The sequence below is a fragment of the Lissotriton vulgaris genome, unplaced genomic scaffold, assembly GCF_964263255.1.
Source record: "Lissotriton vulgaris unplaced genomic scaffold, aLisVul1.2 SCAFFOLD_1306, whole genome shotgun sequence".
In the NCBI taxonomy this organism is placed as follows: Eukaryota; Metazoa; Chordata; class Amphibia; order Caudata; family Salamandridae; genus Lissotriton; species Lissotriton vulgaris.
In genome coordinates, this window is record NW_028248091.1 from 422,592 (window position 1) to 444,146 (window position 21,555).

The window sequence follows — 21,555 nt, forward strand, 5'->3', positions numbered from 1 at the left end:
CTCAAACAATGTGCTTTTTAACCTATGACATGATGCAAGTGTCAACGGTGAGCTGGCATGTACAGGGGTACTACCCTTAGTGGGTTTCCCTAAGATACAGAGACCCAGTGACTTGGCGGGCTTCACAAAACCATTTGGTATCAAGACAAGGGGCTGCCCTCCAGCTGGTCATTGTAGCACGTTCACAGGATGGGAGACAAAGAACCTAGGCAGGATGGAGGTCACACCTCCACCCTCCCAGGATGGCTAGTGAAAGAGCCATCATGGTGGTGAGCTTCATAGACTTCCCCACTCTTGATATGTAATTTCCTGTCCCCCCACTCAAGGATAAAGCTCTTCCCCCTTGTCCATTCCATCAGGAGGGAAGATTAGAGTCAGGAGGCGTACACCCCTAGAAGGCTAGCCACACCTTTAATGTGGGCTTGGAGGTCTGTAATCCAAAGAAGGGTTCTACCACTTTGGCAGACCATGAAATAGTGTGTACTGAGTACTGGGTAGAAATGTGACATACTCCCACAGGAAGTTGTCAACTCAGGGGCGGATTAACACCTACTAAACTTGGACTTAAGAGACACCCCTGACAACAGAACTCTAGTTCTGAGTTTGAATCATAGAAGAGGCACAAAACAGAAAACAACACCGACAACAGGACTTTGGACTTTGCCGCAGCGCAAAGATAGAACACTTAAGTGTCCTGAAGAGACCATATACTGGAATTGTGTTATCATCTTGTGTTGCTAGCTTAAACTTATTGCTCCCTGCAAGAGGGACTCCAGTGGATGCCAGGAACCAAAGCACACTCTCCTGGACTGGTTAAACATGTTTCCTGCAGCCTGCAGAAGAATCATCATGCTGCGTTACAAGAATTGCAACCCAGTGGGCCTGTCAAGAGTAAGTCCAAAAGGAGGTGGTGTTCTGCAAGAGAGGTGTGTAGGCTATTCTCTCACAAAATTGTGAGCCGCTACTGTACCCCTGCCGACCTGCATCTGTTGAAGTACCAGTGGATTACTTTTGCCACAGCCAAGGCTTGTTAGTCGCCAGCAGGGCAACCAACCCCTGAAGTGACTTCTCCAGCTCACAGCAACTGACAGCAACAGTGACCAATGACAACAACAACCCCACTGCTGTGCCCCTGCATCCTCAGGGTGGTGTCGTTGAGTGTGTGTTAAAGCATCTTTGGCCCGACCATCCTGTGATTGACAGCTGCCAGATTACCTCTGCACCCAGAGCCGCCTGGCTCAGAAGTGAAGATACAGCTGTTGAACCCAGCTCCTGGGATACCAAAGTCCTCTACTCTCCGAGTGTAGAGTGTAACTCCATCACCAAGTGTCGTTTTGTCAAGTGCTGTATTTTTGACAGTTCCCAGAGATCCCGTCAGCATTAAGGACAGTCAAGTAACCTCTGCACTCGGGCTCCCTGGGCAAGGTAACAAAGTTACGCCTGTTGAGTCTTGGTCTAGGGACCCTCAGAACTGTTTCCACAAGAGGGTTTGTTTGAACTCACCCTGCAAGTAGCCCAGTGTTAACTGTGTTTTATCCCATTGACTTCAATGGGATATATTACAGTGCTCGCCTGCACAGCAGAGACGGAAACCTCCGCCAGAGACGTCCCCCCTTATTGTCCCCTTTCTAGGGACCTCTCTACCTCCACCCTAGCGTAAAACCCTCCTCCTCCCCTCCACAAGACCTATGAACCACATTCTGATCCTGTATCTAAGCTCAAAGAAACACCCAAGCCAAGACTGGATTTCCACTCCCGATGCTAATGCTCAATCTAGACCCTCCAGATCTCAAAATCATTTCTCTGAATCAGATATTCTCTTCCTCCTCCAAGCCAACAACCCCTCACTTACAGGCATCTCCATCCCCACTGGAACAGCAAAAACCACCTCTGCAATGGTGCCTGGAACAACTAATCCCAAGCATGGCAAAACAATGGCTATACAAAGCATTGCCTCCAACCCGCATAGAGCTCCCAGCCTCAACGCCAATGCCTTAAACATTAATAATCTCATGCAGGTCCCTATTACACAGCCCCCGCTCACTAACCACAAACCACACCTAAAATGCATGTTACTCAACTGTAGATCAAGAGCGAAACATGCCACAGACCTTGCCGATCTCATCCTTGCTCAGGATCTAGACCTCCTTATCCTAACCGAAACTTGGCTCACCGACTCCTCAGATCCCACCCTTGACATTCTAGTCCTACAAACCACAACATTACCAGACTCGCTCATGTTAAAAAAATGGGTGGTGGCATAACCTGAATCCACCACAACTCTCTCTCTCTCAGCAAAACAGTCCCATTCGGCAAATCTCTCATCCTGTACATCTTCTATCACCCTCCAGGTGACAACCAATTGAACGAACTATAGAAACCATCTCCTCCAATAAGGGACAACACTGCCCCCAGATATTCCTTGGTTACTTCAATATTCAGTCGAATGACCCACATGACCAGGCGGTAAACAGTCTCAGAAACGGCCTAACTGACCTCTGCCAGACTCAATTCTGAGACAAACCCATACAAAATTTAGGATCGACCCGCAATCTAATCATCTCCAATCCCAACTCCATACAGCTCGAACCTATCCTCCCCTGTGACTGGTCTGACCATCACCTGATCACCTTTCGTATCCTAGAAAATTGGAACTCCAAAAGATCAAAACCATTAAAACAAAGACATTAGAAAATGTAAATGTATTGCGATTTATATAGCGCACGTATCACCCGAAGGCATCAAGGCGCTTGCCTTGGGAACCCGTCCTGGTATTCCCCTGTGAGATAACCCCAGCAGGGTATCCACAAGGTGAAAGCCAGGCATCCCGCCGCGAGGGGCCGTAGTGGAGATTAAGCAAGCTGTTGCCCAGAGTTGCAGAGTGTGAACCCGTGAGTCGAGTAGGCACCTGAACGAGAATTATCGAGTCCGTGGAATTTTTTGAGCCCAAGACCCGCCGAGGCGGGGAATTGAACCCTGGTCCAGGACCGATCTCAGCTTCCGGGTCTGCCGCCTCTAACCCCTGTGCCACACAGAAAAGAACGCTCCAAAATACAAATGTTAATGAGCTCATAGCTCACTGCAATATTTCCCTACTACCGCCTACAAACATGGCTGACGTGCATGACCTCAAGGAGCACTATTACAACTCCACGTTGTTCGCCCTGAATGCAACTGTCCCCCTTAAACTAAAAAGAAAAGCCATCAAAGACTCCAAACCTTGGTTCAATGACAGCCTAAATACTGACAGAAGCAGCATGAGACTAGCAGAACACTCTTGGGGATCCACTCTCCATTCATTGATCTACTAAAAATTCTAAGACTAAAACGGAGTAGATACAACAAACTCATCAGAAAGGCGAAAGCAACTCTCTTCAAATCACAACTGGACAAAGCCAATAATCGCCCAAAAAGGTTGTTAGAGCTGATTAAGTCACAAAACAATACCGCTCCTACTCAATCTCCTCTACTCTCATCTCCTGCCCTCAGCCTAATTGCAATGATGTTGCCAATCTCTCCCTTGAAATGGCTTTGTAAGATCGAATCAGATCTAAAGTCTGCCCTGATCGATCTCTCACCCTCTCCTGACTCCTCCTTACCATCGTCCCCTCCTATTCTGCCCTGTCACTCCACTAAAAACAGTGCCTCTTGGAGCCAATTCACACCCATCAACAAAATTGCCATCTTCAGCTTTCTCTCAACCCTGAAACCGCCAAATTACTTCAATGATCCTCACCCCTCCAACTTCTTTAAAGAAACGATAGGATCACTAGCTCCACTCTGGTCTCTCCTGCAAGGTGTGATCCCTGACTGCCTAAAGGAGGGTCTACTTCTCCCCATTCTCAAAAAACCCACAGCTGACCTGAAGAGTTGAAAAACTATTGGCCAATCATAAACATCCCTACTCTTGCAAAACTACTTGAGAAATGTGTACACTAACAACTGCGCAAACACATTGAGCAATTTCAACTGCTTGGATATGCAGGCTATGATTTGGTTGTTTCAGTCTCTTTCCTGGATTTCGGTGGGACTGATTATGAGGCTGCTGGTATCACGTGCCTGATAGTATAAGCATGCTCTGCAGTGGGATCTGAAGTCCCAGTTGGTGCACCTTAAGGGGAATCCCTCTCCCTAGTCCAGATATTGGAGGGAACTGAAAATTATCCGCAGTAGTGGCTCACAACCTAGATTGGGTAAGCAGCAGACCCCTTTCCCAACCCCGCCAAGAGCTGACTTTGGTGACAGAAGAATCACTCTGTGCTGCGTCGGCCATCTGGGAAAGGTAGAGATCAGAGGACTCAGGTAGAATCTTAGCTCCACATCAGCCTGTCGGAGTTGAGAGCAATTCACCTGGCATTAAAAGACTTTCAATCTTTTATGAAGGGAAGTCTAGTTCAGGTGTTTATGGACAATATCTCTGCCTAAGCAGACAAACTCAGCTGTCGATGCCTAGTGGATCATGAATTGCATCTCTATCTGGAGGTGGTGCAAGGGCTCTTCAATGATTGAGGAGAGCCTCAGGTAGATCTGTTCCCCACCACAAAGAATGCACAATGTCAATATTTCTGTATGCTGGAGTTTCCAAGGCTCTGGAGCTCAGACCTCCTGTATGCCTTTCACCGATACCACTCTTGCTCAGAGTTCTCAAGAGGATCAAGAACAACTTGGTCTAAGTCAATATTTAGATTGGGCATGGAGAGTATGGTATCCCAAACTCTGGAGAATGAGCATTGGTCCTCCAATCAGGCACCCTCTTCAGGAGGATCCACTGACACAGCAACAAGGCAGGGTCCTTCACCCAAACCTGCACATGCTCCTCCCTCATGCAAGGAGATTGAGCGACAGCCGGTCACAGTTTTTGACCCCCCCCCCTATATAAGTCTGTAAAGTCATTCTGGCATTCAGGCGTCCCTCAACTGAGGCAATATATGCTTGCTGTGGGGACAAGTTTGTGTCTTGGTGTGCTTCCAAAAATGTTGATCCCCTTTCAGCTCCATTATATGTTTTTGTTGTTCGTTCTGTGACTAGTCCTCCAAAGCTTTGCTTTGGGCACAGTTAAAATATATTTTTCAAACATATTGGTGTTCTCTGGTTGTTGTATCATGCTTCCATGTTTAAGTCATCTGGTGTATTAAAAAACAGGGGGGTATCCTGTCTGCAAAAATACTTTCAATAACGGGAAAAACTCGTCATTATGGAGTGCTCAAGTGAGTCACAGACATGAGCCTAAAGTCATATGGTGTGACTCATTTCCTAAAAGGACTAAAACATATGTTCCCTCCAAATCCCTTCATCATGCCCCAACGGGACTTGAATCCGGTATTGACATTCTTGAGGTGTTCCCCTTTGAACCTATGCTCAACTGTCCTTTACATCTTCTGACCCTCATAACTGCCTTTTCTAGTGTCCATTACAGGAGGGTTAGCGAAATATAGGCATTATCTGTGCACACTCCATACACCACATTCTTTCCAGATAAACTGATTTAGCAAGCACGTACCTCTCCATGTCAAAAGTAGTGACACCCGAAGAGAGTCCATTGCCTAGACCTAAAAAGAGCATTATCATTCTACACTGATTGTACTACGGAATACTGAGTGAATGATCAATTCTTCATTGGGTTCGAGGGAGCAAAGAAAAGAAAGGCTGTGCAGAAAAGGACCATCTCAAGGTGGATAGTACTCTGCATTAAAACCTGCTATGCAGTGGCCAAGAAGCAACTCTCTGAAGGTTTGCCTGCTCATTCCAACAGATCCAAGGCTGCAAACACTGAATTTGCTTGTGGTATCACTTTCCTGTACATCTGCCAGGCCTCGATGAATTCATGTCTGCACATGTTCACCAAAAACTGCTGCCTGGACATTCTGGTCCTTTGTGCCGGGCATATTGCCCATTTGGTCTTTCAGAACTTCCAGGTCTAAATCTATTTGCAGACCCACCTACGAAAATACACTGCTTGAGTATCTATTCTAAGGTAAGGAATCTGCATCTAGAAGTCTCTATCAGATGAACAAGTTACATACCTTCTGCCTCTATCTAGCCACAGATTCCGAACTGACCTTCCCATTCTCTCCACTCTGCAAAATAATTTCTCCATATAGGGTGACCCCTATGAGGTCCTCAGTGTGAGCACACTTTTAGGTCAGTATCCTTCATCACTATGCGCTCCTGGCACAGAGATGTTGCAAAAAGTAGCTGATGTAATTGTGGTGAGGTGGCGTACATCACTCCTAGCGCAGACAATGCTGACATTGAGCCAATCAATGCCACCTACCAGCACACCGAGGTATCGGTCAAAACATTTCTAGATCTTGTAACCTAGTGAATCTGCAGCTAGATAGAGTCTCCACCAGATAAGGAATTGATGAAGGTAAGTAACTTCTATGCCCTCTTGGTAGAGAACAATGCACTTGGGAGATAGGACTGGAGTAGGCGAGAATATTCACTGCTCTTTTGTGTACTAGTACTACTAAAGTTCTAGTACACATAATAGCAAATGCCTTTGTGACTTTACCTCTAAGATTTTCTCCACTTTCCTTGGAAAAAAGTATTTCTACCAACATAGGGATATGTAAGCTAGATTTAAGAGTCCTTGGCACTGTAAACCAAAATGCATGAATTGAAATAAAGCTGTCTGTATTTTCTATAAGAAAGTCCTCCATGTGTAAAGTTGAAATGAGTACAATGAACCAACTCAAAACTAATGAAAGACAAATCTATTACAATAAGAGAAATGTATTTAAAATATACTTCACCCTTCATAGGAGGCGGTTATGCCAGCGATGGATAGGTTTTTGCAGACGAATACAAAGGCCAGAAATAAAATACTGTAATCAACCAACGAGGTCCAAAACGAAATATGTGCTGCTTGATATGTCGACATTTTGAATTTCTTCATCATCAGACCTCCCAGAAAGAATCCAACTCCTATGGCAAGTCCCTCGTAAATAGCTGAGAAAGACAGTTACACTTTCAAATATGCAATAAAACCATTTTCCCTTTTAAATCATTTTTAACGGACATCCTGTTAGACACAGCTACCTATATTACATTTCTTTTATTCTGTATTGTTTCTATTGCACAACATTGCAGCGTCACGTTAGAGAGAGCCACGCCACTCTGAGCTCAATATATTGGCCGGTTCACAAAGCATGTTTGAGTATCACAAGAAGTATTTCAGAAGTTTTCTTTTACTTCCACTGTCATCCTTTAGTGAACCAGCCCTTAAGCAACCAACTCCCTGTTCTCATTTTAGTCCCATGTTAGATGTTGCAGGTGTAGGCCCAAATCAAAATTTTAATTTAGTACGAATAGAAAGCTTTTTTCACACATTTACTAATAGAGAATTGGACGTTTTGGGGCCAATTTGCACATTTATTTAAGACTAAGGAAAGTTGTACTGTTGTATGTTACTTCTCATACTCATACGTGCCTCTGTGAATCAGTCCAATAGAATGCGAGCTGGATTCCGATGCTAGAGCGGAATTCTGTTGCAAAATGTTCGCTCCAGACAGAGGCAGCAGCTTAAATTTAGTCTTTATTATTATAAGAGATCAAAGCACATCAGAAGGCCTCCTCCCTCACCAACCAACAGTTGACTGACCTTCAGAATCCGATGACCTCTGTAGCCTGAATGCACAGTCAACTGATCATATCCCTAGACCTCACATTATAACACATCCCCTTTTTTAAAAAGAAAAAGTCCACAAATATGTAACAGTAGAAATAACCAAATATTGTGTGAAAAGGAAACTTAATGATGAAATTAAAGGGAATTAAAAGGATTAAATCAGTTTACTCTGAGTGAAAAAATGTTAACTTTAAACAGAACAATATTTAAAATAACAGAGATGAAACAGTACCATAGAATAAAATTCCTAACTACATCTTGGAGCAAATCAAAGGGTCAATTTACTAAGCTGTAATAACTGAAACAGTACTCCCTTCTCTTACCACACATTGCCATTCATTCTGACAGGAGCCCATCTCACTCTATTTACCTGCACGTCTCTTACTTCTCCGCTACTACCAACTGGTGCTCCATTTGTCTCTCTAGACCCATCTCATGCACATATTTTGACACTACACCAGTTCTTCTCACTTCAACCATTCATATTCAAAGTTTTGCATAACTCACCAACATCGGGCCACAACACTCTTCCACAGCAAGGCGCCTTGATACCTTCGGGTTATTGTCTGCGCATTATAAATTTTACTCATTCATTCTTCCGGCTATAAGATTGTGCTGGATATAAGATTGTGCTGGTTCCATTTTTCTCATACAGTGCTACGCTCCATCAATTTCACTTTTGACTGTTAATTAGTGTGACATAATTTCTCTTCACCTCACTAACTTGATAAAGTCTTCTGAACTTGGACATTCCTCCACTCAACCTTCCAACCTTAACCTTGGCCCAATCCCCAAGTTCCATCCACTTTCTCTCATACTGTCACTCTTCAAAACAGCACACCCACTTTTATCTCTCGGTACTCTTCAACCACCTGGAACCAACTTATTTTGTATTTCCCTGCCTCTCATCATGCTGAAAGGCGTGCGTTCAGTGTAGCCATTGACATGTGTGATGCACCCATGAAAGTCAGTTCAATCAGAACTGTCCCCAACTGATAGACCTGTCAGCCCTTGGGTGGTCTTCCAACAAACCTTTTCCCTTCACTCCTCCTAAATTCTCTGAATTCGTTTTATTGACCATTGGCTTACAGCTAATTGCCATATTTAATTTGCTTATAGGTCCTCAGTAGAGAATTGTGGCTCAATGGTTAGAGCAGCAGACCCTGATGCAGTAGTCTGGCCGGGACCAGGGTTCAATTCCCGCCTCAGCGGGTCTAGGGCTCAATTTCCTTGGACCTGATAATTCCCACCTCGGTGCCTATTCTGATCATGAGCCCCACTCTGCACCTCTGGGCAATAGCTTGCTTAATCTCTACAAAGGCCCCAACAAAGCTGAGGATGCCTGACTTCACCTTGGGGTGCCCAGGAGTGGGCTCCTCACAGGGAAAGGCCAGGAAGGGTTCCTTGGCGGTATTCATGCAAGCGCCGAGATGCCTCCGGGTAGTTGTGCGCTTTATAAGTGCGTAATTATCATTTATCATTTATACTATATAGTCAGGGATTGTAAATTAAATGCTAGTAGTGGGCCAGCAGCACAGATTGTGTCACCCACTAAAGTAGCCCTCCAAAACATGGCACAGGTCTGAGATTGCAGCCTGTGTGCAGTTTTAAACTGCCAATTTGACTTGGAAAAATAAACCACTTGCCAAGTCTAAAGCTCCCTTTTTATCACTTATTATTACTTATAAGTCACAACTACGGTAGGCTCTAAATCACCCATAGGGCCGGGTGCATTGTAATAAAAAATTGCACATGCCCTTTTACATTTTAAATCTCCTTATAGTAAATAACTCACAAATGTGTTTTTCACTACAGTGAGGCCTACCTCTCCGTCTACAATAGGATAACATTGGGTTACCTTATTACATTTAATAAGTGCACATTTTTGATTGGGAGCAGATAGGAAAGTCATATTTAGTGTCTGAGAAATTGTAATTCAAAATCCCCTTTAGTGGTAAAGTCGGATTTTAAATCACAATTTTGAAAATGTCAATTTTAGAAAGTTGGAATGTTCCTGCCCTAACGATTTGGCACCTGCAGCCAGTTTCTGGCTCCATGACTAGGTGTGCGTGGCAAATGCCTTTTGTATATTCCTACCAGACAGCCACACAATAGAGGGATTATGTGTGCCTGGATGAGTCATTAGCACAACTCCATTTACAAGTCAATTCGCCCTGCCTTCCCACAAAGGATTTATTTAGGCTTTATAAAGCACCTGAATCACCCACAAAGGTTATCTCTGTGCTAGCGAACTGCTTTAGTCAGCCAGAAAAAGATGAACAGATTAAAACAATTTACAAAGAACTTCAAACCAGTCCATTGTGCCTTGAGCCAGGTTGAAGCCAGGGAATGGAGGCAGGAAATTCCAAACAACATGAAAGGGAAGCTTCTAGAAACTTCTCCTACTTCAAAGGATGTATCAGGTACACAAAGAGGAGCCTCAGACCCACTTTTCAGTTCACTTTCTGAACCTGTAGGAGGACTCTCTGAGAACTGCTTGCTCCTTTGGCCCTCAGAGACTGCTTTGCTGCAACAAGAATGACTACTTTGCTGCCTGATGCCTGCCCTGAGCCCCCAGAAGTATATCTTGCTGCTGTGCCCTGCCCTTCTCCTTGAACCCAGGACAACCAGAGTGACTCCAAGGAGTAGGTTGGATTACCTCCTGATCAGAGCCCCAGGGACAGAAAAGTATCTAAACATCTTGAACCCGCTCCCTGACCCAGATCAAGTGAGTCCTGGCCCTTCAAGTGGTGCCTCTCCAGTCCTGGAACCTTAGAAGTGGTGCTAAAGATGCCCAGATAGCCAAAATCTAAAACTTGGAGCATAGAAACTTTTTGTCTAAAATGTGGTGTGGCAACTGAGAGGAAACTGGGACCAAACTGCTTGTCTATCTGCCCAGGGCACATCGCCTGTCACCCTTACTTCACTGCAGCTCTTGCTACATTCTTCTCCAAAGAGCAAATCCTGTTCAGCGGCTCCTCGCAGAAGAGGCCTTTGGACTTGTGGAGCCCTTATCAGCTACAGCCTGCATCTTAGTCCCACTGTGGATCTTTGACTTTAAAAAAAAAAGGCTAAGTCAGAATGAAGGATTCTTCACTGCCGATTTGGCAGCGGCTCCCCAACAATGATGCTTCCTCCTCAGAAACTACCGACTTCCATGCCCCACTGAAATTTGCCTTCTCAGGCATTTCTCTATAGAATTTCTTCTAAATCTGAAGGCAAACAGAGACCAGGCCAAATCCATTTCTTGTATTCAACCTATGGTCCATTGTGGTCTGCCATACCTTTCGACTTTGTCCTGGTCTCGAGTGACTACATGTTTCAGCAGTTGGCGCTTTGATATTTAAGGCACTAGTTTTTACTATAAACTTTAAAATTTCGATTGATTGGATTTTTGTTGTTTAAGTGTCAAATAATTCATTAAAATGTACTCTTTTTCTAAATTGGTATGGGATTTTTCTTGTGTTTTGTTTTCACTTTACTATTGATTGTGTACTGCAAAATACTTTAATCACTGCCTTTAAGTTAGGCTTTTGTGCAAGATGCCAGACAGTTAAGCACAGATTAATTTAGTGACTTTACTGATTGACCCTGATGGGGATTGTGGCTATTGCTTGAGAACGGCTCACCCCCTCCTCAACCAACAAGCCTATTTCTCACACCAAACGATTCACCCTGTCTACAATACAATTTCCTTTGAGGTAATACACTGATGTTCTAGAGTGTTTGATTCCACACTGTGTCAGAAATCCCCTCATTTAATCTGAATTCAGTTGAGTACCACTATCAGTAACCAACACTGTAGGAGTACCTTCCCTTGAAAAGATACATCTTAAAACCTTGATGGTTTTGGATGTGTTGATGTCACAAACTCTACTTCAAGCCACTTTGTGGCCACACCCACCAACACCATGGCATACCTCATGTTATTTGGTAGTCAGCTTAATGGTCCAATAAAATCTAGACATACTTTGTACAATTGTACCATGAGTCTAGTATAAGCTGTTGATCATCTCCTCCGAATTTTAATATTTTTTCATTTTCTTTAAAAATGTGACACCAGCGCACCCACTCAATAATCCTTTCATACATTTTGGTTACCAAAATTCTCTTTGATACACAAGATTGTTAGAGGCTGGTTTACAGACTCGCCTCTTCAGCATATGAGGTGGAATTAAGCTTTCTCCTTTCATCAATAAATTATGTCATTCGATTCATAACTCACTCACCAATTTAACATAAGTTCTTGTTTACATACTCATGCAGCTTTCTCTAACATTACCTTTCCAAACCAATTTCTTTATGTCATCCACCCTCCACCATGTTTTCTTAGAGATAATAGCTTTGTGTTCAGAAACTGCATCATCTACACTTGCTACCACTTCTTCTTTGTCTACACATTAATCTGTCCTGCCTCTTGGTGAGGTATGACTCATTAGACATTCAGCTTGTCTATTTTTAATACAATCAGGAATACACTCAACCACATATCTGTAAGACTGCAATGTGCCCACCAAACTGGCCAATTGTGTGGATACATTACTCATACTACTAAGTTGCAATCCTTAAAGCAGGGCATTTGATCTGTACGTAATGTTACATTTATACCCTCAGACATAAGTCTTGAAGTATGTCATAGCCATGCAGCGATCAAAGCCTCTCTCTCAATCATTTAATAATTTCTTACTTGAATAGTTAGAGAGCTAAAGGCAAAGGCCATTGTCTTTGCTGTGTGATTTTGAACTTGGACAAGTATTGCCCCACTTCCCACCTCGCTTGCATCCACTGTGATGAAGGTCTTGTGCTCAATATCAAAAGGTGTCAATTTATCAGCATTGGCAATATAAGTGTATTATTAATCTAAACACTAGAATCTGATCACTGGACCAAATGAATGGCCATCCATTTCTCAATAATGCTTTTAATGGCTCTGTTTGTCAGCAATGTTTCTCACAATCTTGGCGTAATACTCAACCATAAACTCGGAAATGATCTTAACTCATCTTAATCCTGGGTCCTAGCACTTTCTCTAGGGCCTTAAATAATCAGTAGGAGGTAGTATATCCTAAAAATACTACCTCCTACTGAAGAAACATGCACCTTCTTTTTTAAGATTCTTTCCTGCTTTTTGGCAACTTGTGCAAAACTTGTTTCAAAGCCACATTGTGCTCATCCATGTTTTCTCCAAGCACTAGATATCATCTTGCAAGGACACAACTTAACTCTGTTCTTTAAATATGTCGGCCATCATTCTTTGCAATATGCTTGCAGCAGCGGCTAGTTCAAAAGTAAGTTCGTTAAACTGAAATGCACCTTCCAGTGTCACAAACGCATTTAAAACTTTTGACTCGGAATGAAATCTAGTTTGATAATATGCATTCCAGAAGGATCAGAGGAACATGTTGGCTATCAGCTAACAGGCCGTGGTCTTCTCAGAGGAACGTTTTTTCTACGATGAGCGGGCCTCTCACCCACCTCCCCCCTCGCCTACCTGGCATTGCTGACTCCTCACTGGCTTTCTTTTCTCCTCAGCTTCGGCTGGTGGGGGTTTGGGGACTTGTTTCTGCATTTTTTTGGGCGGCGTCAGTGGCGGGCATCAGCACTCCCTCGCTACAGGTGCTGCGCTGGGAGAGTGCTGCAAAAGAGCTCCAATGATGCCGTGAGGCAGCAGTTCTGTTTCAGGGCAGCGAGGGAAGAGCCAGTACAAGCTGTAAGCTGTCTGGGACTGATTCTGTGTTAATTAGAGTGCTCCATGCAAGCAGCCATGGTGGGGGACAAGGAAGTTTTCTCCCCCAGGAGGTAGGAGTATGCAATTATTATTTCATAAAGGAAGCGTAGAAAGATGGAGGCCCCCTCTGTGCTGTAAGGTGCTAGGCCTGCCAATCCTGCTGGGATAATCTGTAGGTACCCCCTGCTCACCAGGGAAGTTTCAGCTACATCTGAAGTGGGGCCAGCGTTTGCGCCTCCTCCCCTAGTGTTAGTCACAAAAAGTTAGAGCCTATATTAAAAAGTAGACCACACTGTCCAATCCGGCGGTAGGAGAGAGGAACCCTGCTGCTAACGTAGAGAAAGTGAGGCAAGCTGTTGAAGGAAACAGTCCTCAAGGTAGGAGTAGGCGCAGGAGAGTGTTCCAATCCAAGGCAAATATCACTCCCTCTCTAAAATCCTATTACAAGGTTCTTGCATCCCCAGAAGTTTTTAGTGAGGAGAGATGTACTGGGGGAAGATTTAGCCATCACCACTGCAGTATGGATCAGTGTGTCAATGAAACCTAAGGTGACAAAAAAATAAGGTCTGCCCTGACCCTTGAGGTCAATAAAGGCTTGACAGATAGCTTAAATACTTTGGCCTTGGCCTCAGTCCCTACATCCAATAGATTTGAAGTCCTTGAATCCTCTGACGTGTTCATCCTGGGGGGAGTCCTACCAGCAAGAGAGGGATATAGAGAGTACTCCCATAACAGATCCAGAGGAGTCTTTGGCTGCTATTCCTTTAGGACTAAAGGAAGAGATGAGGACCAGATTCAAGATATCTGAGCAAATTCATCAGGGCGATATCCAAGCTTTCTGTGCAGCTTTAGCTCAGAAGCTCAAAGAGGTGGCTACTCGTACTGTAGTTCTGGAGCAGGAGGTGACTAACCTACAGTAAGACATTGCTAAGAACACTGCTGGCGTAAATCGACTGTCTAAGCAAAGCCAGAGGGTCAGGAAAGATCTAGAAAGGCTTAAAAAACACTCTTGCAGAAATAATCTTAGACTTCTCAATGTTCTTGAGTCAGCGGATGGTTTGGTTATCAAGGCCTTTGCCATTTTGCTGTTTTCAGGGTACAGTTCTGAAAAAAAGGCCAGATATCGATCTTGCCTTTGAGATTCAATGTGTGCACCCAGACCCTTTTAAAAGAAACACCCCAAGACGCAGAAACTGAGGAAACTATTAATTAATTGTCTTTCGTATACAGTTAAGGAGATGACTATGACTGCTGCCTTAAGGGAAGGCTCCTATCCTACTCGTACCTATTCATTCTCCATAAGATCAGATGTGTGCCATGCCACTGCCCAGTGGAATTGGGGAAGAAGATGGAGGAGCTGAACAAGCTCAGTGCTAATGCGCAGTTGAGATTCTCCACCACGGTCCAGATAATGTGGAGCAATCCCATGTACAATTATTGATCAGCGGAGGAAGTGGATGGTTTGATTGATATAATTAGGAGCAGGTCCTTGATGCAATTTGGGAGGGTGGGCTTTGATAGGGAGAGGTAGGGCCCGTTATAGCTCCTATTTTATTATGTCAGTTCCCTCTGAGAGTAGACCACTCGGCATTAATGCCTAAAATGTATGGGAGGGTGCCACAGGGGAATTAGCCCCGTGGTGAAGGGGTGAAAACAAAGACTGAGAGATTAGAATTGAAAAGAATGGAAGATAGAGTGGGATTTATAGAGGCTGATCTTTTGCGGCTTTAGCCCCTGGTCAATTATAGGAAAGAAACAGCTACAAAGGCTATTGGAAGAAGGCGAGTTAGAACTACATGATTAAATCAGAAGTGTAGGGAGCATTGGCAAACTTGCTACATGAAGAATTTTGAGTATGGGGAGGAAGCATGGGCACTATCAGGATGGAAAGCCAGGGCAGATAGATCAAGGAATTTTATTATGCAGTTAGAATTTAACCCCAGCGAGGTGTTTCTGATAAGATGGAAGAAATTCAAGTTTGCCTTATATCCTTATTCTCGGAGTTATATACGGATGAGGTACGTTCCGAACATGCCTTACTGAAAGGCTTGGCTGAGGAAAGTGCAGGTGCCGAAATTGACAACGGAGGGTAGAGAGGGTCTTGATGCCCCCATTACTTTATCTCTATGTCAGATTAGGAACAGTAAAGCTGCCGGTCTGGATGCCCTGCCGGTGGAAGTATACCAACCTCTAATAGAAGAACTGGTTACAGTCTTGGAGAGCCTGTTTAACTCAATTTATCGACAGGGGGTGGATCCCCAAAACGTGGGAGGAGGCCACAATAGTTCTGGTCCTAAAGCCCTCTAAAGATCCCAGTAGAGCTGATTCCTTTCGCACAATCTCCCTGCTGAATGCAGATTATAAAATCTTTGTGAGCATTTTGGTGGGGAGATTGGCAAGGCTTGCCCCACAGCTGATCCATTCAGATTAGAAGGGTTTTATCAGATTCAGGAGCTGACTCAGCAACTTATTGGTACAATATATCTTGCCAGATTCTACTCGGTTCCCTTGGCCGTGATCACGATAGATGCGGCCAATGCATTTGATCGGGTGTGTTGGCTGTACCTTTGGGAGGTTCTGAGAGACCTGGTACACCAATATTTTTTTTAAGATGGTCTAATTCTCCTATTATGGTGGGCTGGTATGACTATCTGGGCAGACTTGATAACAACTGAAGGGCTGCTCCCCTAGGACGTCTTAAAAGTGAAAGTCGGCGATAGCCTCTCCAGGTTTCAATTTGTGCAACTTTCCTGGTTTGTGGCCTTGTAGCTGGAGATAGGGGGTGATTGGGATTTAGAGTTTTCCCTCCAGGATGTTGGACCTAGGAGTAGGGAGGTCAAAACTTGGTTTTGCGGACTCTTGGCTGCTGATGAGAAGAACCTAATCCCCCTGTATTCAGTTTGGAGAGGTGTCTTTCAAGAGAAGACTCTTCTACCACTTGGAGTAGTTCTTTGAAACTGTTATAGTCAGTTGTCAAACCAGCAAATTTAAAGTGGAATAATTTCTTCACCTTTAATCGGCTTTATTGGACACCATCTAAAATTGCGAAGTTTTCCCCCTCACCTCCTCCCAAGTGTAGATGGTGTGGCTGTGTGGAAGCTAATGATGACCATGGTGTTTTCCTGTATCCCAGGATAAAGGAATTTTTGGGGTGGAATAGAGCTTATTTTGAGAGATATCTTTGGGGTAGAAATTGTTATGCACTCAAATAATGCTAGTTCTTCTGGGTGTTGACAAGATAATGCGTAACCTCCTGTGATGGCAGAGTGGATGACTATTTTATTTGACACTCATCGCACAGAGGGAAGTTCGTAAGATGTGGATTGATCCATTACCCCCGGAGGTGGAGGACTGGGTTAAGACGGTTCTCTGGGTTTGGCTCTCAGTTACGGGATGGAAAACAGGCCGTCCTTCTACATTAAGGGTCGATCTCAAGAAGTGGTGCAGAGATCAAGGAATTGGTCAAAATATTCCCATGATTACCCCAATGCATCGTCAGGGGTGTTGGTTCTGTCTGGTTATGATAGGACCTTGGGCGACTGCAGTAGAGTGCAGGGTGGATTGAGCAAGCGGTTTGAGATTTGTAGACGCTCTCGGTGATATGAGATGACAGTTAATAAAAATAAAAAATAATTCCAGAGATCACCTTTTGAGAAATATGTTGCTTCTTTCACCATCAAAACCAACTACCCTCTGTTTGGAAGGTGAAAGCTGTCAATTTCTGGTTCAAACTGTTACGGTCCACACAGAAGTTTAACCTTCTTTCTGCTTTTCTCTTGATCACAACAGGAAAAATCCACTGTGCTGACTCAACAAGTTAAATGACACACTCACCTACCATTCCTTAAGCATTTCCTACACTTTTTCTCTGATGACAGTGGATAACCTTCTAAGTTTATACCTTACCAGTTGAGCCACCATGCAAAGCCAATTACCCCTCATATAATATCTCTCATGACGTGTACTGTAACATCGTTGATAACATCACTTCAACATTTGAAATGACATTATTTATGACAAAACTGTGTATGGCAAGAACACAAGTTACATTTACTTTAGGGCACAAGTCAGCCTTAGAGTGGTCTTACCCAAGTCTTCTGCATTTTCCCATCCTGTTTTGCTGAATTTATTTTTGTTGACCTTGGAATGATGTGCACTTTACTACTACTAACAAGTGAGCAAGTGGTTGTGCTCACTCCCAAAAATATGGTAAAATACGGTAAAATTGTCTGACACCTGATAACATCTTTAATGTGTTTATAAGACCCTAGTAAAGTGTTACATCATATACCCACGGCAGGTAAATTACATTCTAATAGTGTAGCAACTCTTGTTGTGCCACCCACTTACGTAGCCCCTTAAACATGCCTCAGGACTGCCATTGCAGCCTTTGAGCAATTTTAAACTGCCTATTCGACCTGGCAAAAAAATCACCTTGCCAGGCATCAAATGACATTTTTAATACACATGCCACCCCTAAGGTACGCCCTAAACAATCAATAAAGCAAGATCCAGTGTATTTAAAAAGTACTTTTAAGTTTTACATGTCCTGGTAGTCAAAAAATCCTTTTTTTTTACGATTGGGAGGTCAACCTCTCCTATAGGCCAACATCGGGTTATGTTATTAGATTTCAGAAGTGATGCCTTTTGTTTGAGAATAGGTAGAAATATCATGGTAGGTACTCAAAGAGTTATAATTAGGGCTACCAGTTTTCCTTTTTTACTGATTGTTACAGACAAATACAGGCAGAAAACAATATGTTTTCTGTCTGTATTTATATTTAAAAGTGGAAAAATACAGAAAACTGTGTTCCTTGTGAGTGACTTTCCATGCTGTCCTTCATGAATAACAGGTCAACAGATGAGCAGATAGAAAGCAGGCATTCGATAACATATATATGTATGTAATGCTATATTTACATGTGGGTGTAGTGTTTTGTTATATTTGTCTATTTAATCTGCAAAAACTTGACAGGCATTGAAGTATGAGTGCATGTTTAACAGTTAAATAAATGTGGATAGATACCATTTTATGACTCAGTTTATTTTTAAGACGCAAAATAAATATGGATAAATACCAATAAGACGGCCAATTATAATTTAAAATCCTCTTTAATAGAAAAGTTGGATTTTAATTCACAATTCTGAAAATGCAACTTTTGGCATTTTCTTATCCTAACCATTTAGTGCCTGCAGAGTGTTTCCTGGGTGACATGACTAGGTGTATTTGTTAAATGGCTGTTGTGTATTGCACCCAAATTGTCATACAATAGGGGGATGGGGTGTTGGCAGAAAAGGCCATCCTGAACGGATGGTGGCAGAGCTGTGCACATCCCTACTAGACACTACATCAGCACACACAAAGAACTTGAAAATGACCTATTCCAAGAAGAGCCCTTGGTGGCCACTGTTCCACTCATTGATGAATATCCTCTACCATCTCCTCCTTACTTCTAAACAAACTTAATGCGTCCTGTCCCCTTTCAGATGTATTGGCACTAGTTGCCGCCATATCTTCTTCTCTCCTCTTGTCTTTATTCTTCATCTCCTTCATGCAGGCACTGGATTCTTCAACTATTTTATCTATTTATATGACTTCCTTTAAAGTTGGTTTCTTTAGAGCCCACAGTATTTACTGTATATGTTTATGATGGCACTGTACAGTTAGTTAATCTTTAATCATGTCAACCATCATTTCTCCAAATTGGCATTGGATAGTCAGTTCTCTAAGACAAGCCACAAATTAATCTACCAACTCACTAGGCCTTTGTGGTGAGGTATAAAACTTAGGATGAGTCATAGCAAATTTCATTTGCTTGCCACATTTTGTTTCCAACTTTTTGGGGGGCTTCCTTGTGTGCATCCTCATTCGCATGTCCCAAATGATCCACTGCCACTCATAGATATTTAAATGTATGTTGACCTTCTCTACTATGTACACTAATCAATATTTTTTTTCACAATATACATTTTGTCCACCCACGGCAATTTATTAATTCTCAAAAATATCTATCCACTCTTCCCACGTCATGGGCAGTGGACCTTGATGAAGCAGAAAACCGGGAGGCTGGGTGATGTTTGCTTGTGTGCATTACATATTGTAGAGTGACCTAAATTTGTGTTTTATCAAAATGTATTTTTCTTTTTCAGCATTAAATAAAAGATTTACTGTAGCGTAATATTTTTTTCTTTGGTTGGCAGAATATGCTGGTTTAAATAATGAATGCTTATGAACCTTTCTCTGTTATGCTGTTGTCCCTTAGACGGAAGTGTAGCCAGGGTGTATAATGCTCACCAACTAAAAGGATGACCTTGCTTTTTAGTTTCTGTGGTGGATGAACTCTTAACAGAGAACCTGTGTGTTATGGGAAAATTGTCAAATCCTTGTTAATAATCATGTACTCAATAATCCTTTATACATAAGCAGCATGATGCATGATGTGTACATCAACAATTACATTACTCAAGATTATCCATTCAGGTGAGCAGCATGACTCGCACTGACACATTCCAGCACTGAGAGAGTTTACTCACGTCAAGAGTCTTATTAATATCTAAAGTTCACTGGTGGTGGCCTTTTGTCAATGACTTTTAAACAAATAGTTAAATGAAAAAAAGCTACTGCTGGCTTTAGCACTAAAACGCTGTCATCATGCACATAAACATTGTCGCCCACCTCAGCAAACATTTGTAGAATAGTTCTCTGGTTGAGATAGAGGATAGGAGGATGCTCCTTTACAACATTCTGAGAGGACATATACCCCAATTTCCTTTTACAGGCTCCACCACCCACATTTTTTGATCTGGTTGGAATTCCACCCAATGTGCTTTCTGGTCATATCATTGCTTAATAAGCTACTGACTGGCCTCTAAGTTTTTGTTAGCCCTTTTCATGCACTCAGCCATGCAGGAAAGTAGGCCCAGCACATACTCAACAATTTCCTGTTTGGGTTGCTTGAGAGGTTTCTCCCAACCTTCTTGGTCAAGGTTTAAGGAACCTCTAACAGGGTGCTCGAGCAAAAGTTCAAAGTGGCTGAAGCCTACCCCTTTTTGTGGTGCCTCCCTGTCAGAAAATAAAATGCAAGGGAGTAGGACATCACAATTCCTATGGAGTTTCTCGGACACCCCCATAATCATACCTTTCAGGGTCTTGCAGAATCTTTCAAGAAGCCCATTGCTTTGGTGGTGATAAGGGGTGGGGAAGTTATAAGTCACTCCACACTCATACCACATAGCATTCAATTACCCAGAGTTGAAATGTGTCCTCCTTTCTGAGATTATTTCCTTGGGGAACGCCACTCTGATAGAGATACCAAGCGGGCCCTGGTCCCCACGGATTCAGTTACTGTCCTCAGAGTTATCTCTCCAGAGTACCTAGTGGCATGGTCCACCATCACCAAGATGAACATATTCCCTCAAGCAGTAGTACGGCCCAGGGGCACAATGACAATCCTCAGCCTCCCAAAAGGAGTAGTGGAATTAAGGGAGTCTTGGGCGGCCATCCTGTCTTGCAGATAACTTACCAGGTGGCACAGGTGGGTCAGAACTCTGTGACCTTTTGAACTTCTGGGGCTAGTAAAAGTGGTTTAACAACATGCCCAAGGTCTTAGTCTGCCCAAAATGCCCAGTCAATATATCATAGGTTAGGTTTAATAGGAAGGTCCGGTTCCATTGGAGGACCACAACTCTCATGTTACCCCAGACTTTGGGTCCCTAGCCTCACTGTATCGGACACCTTCCTCCCAGTAGACCCTGTGGGTTCCATTGGAATCCCCAGCTCCTGGACTTCAGTTTGGCACCTAAGGCCTTCAAGATTTGGGCACTCAATCTGTGCTTGGCAAACTTCCTCCCTGGAGGGTCCTCCTCTCCTATGCAAGGGTAGATTATGCTTCCCCTTTAGGCTCAAGGTTATTCCCTGGGTAGGGGATGGGGGAGTGGGTCAGATTCCTTTTGTGCTATAGGAAGTTTTGATGCTGGTGTCCCACATCTTCTGCTCTTCCTCTTACTCGTGGGAACATGGCAATTTTCTCACACTGCAGCTTCCTTCGCCTCCCCAACAGGTTGTCGGGACCTTTGTGGCCACACAGCCACTCAGGCAGACCAACATGACTGCTTGAACTTTCCTTTCCGCCTCAGCCAAAGCAGAGTTTTCTATGTTGTTGCCCAAGAAACACTTCCATTGAATGGCAGGGCTCAT

The 21,555-nt window shown here is 43.4% G+C and overlaps 1 protein-coding gene across 1 annotated transcript in view; it reads right to left on the reverse strand.

The window, feature by feature from the left end:
- The window catches only part of LOC147664935 (solute carrier organic anion transporter family member 1A2-like), a 569,665-nt gene that overhangs the window by 310,877 nt on the left and 237,233 nt on the right, over positions 1 to 21,555 (reverse strand). The window contains exon 5 of the mRNA XM_086949878.1: positions 6,756 to 6,951. Coding sequence (XP_086806004.1) covers positions 6,756 to 6,951 — 196 coding nt within the window. The remainder of the gene's footprint in view (positions 1 to 6,755; positions 6,952 to 21,555) is intronic.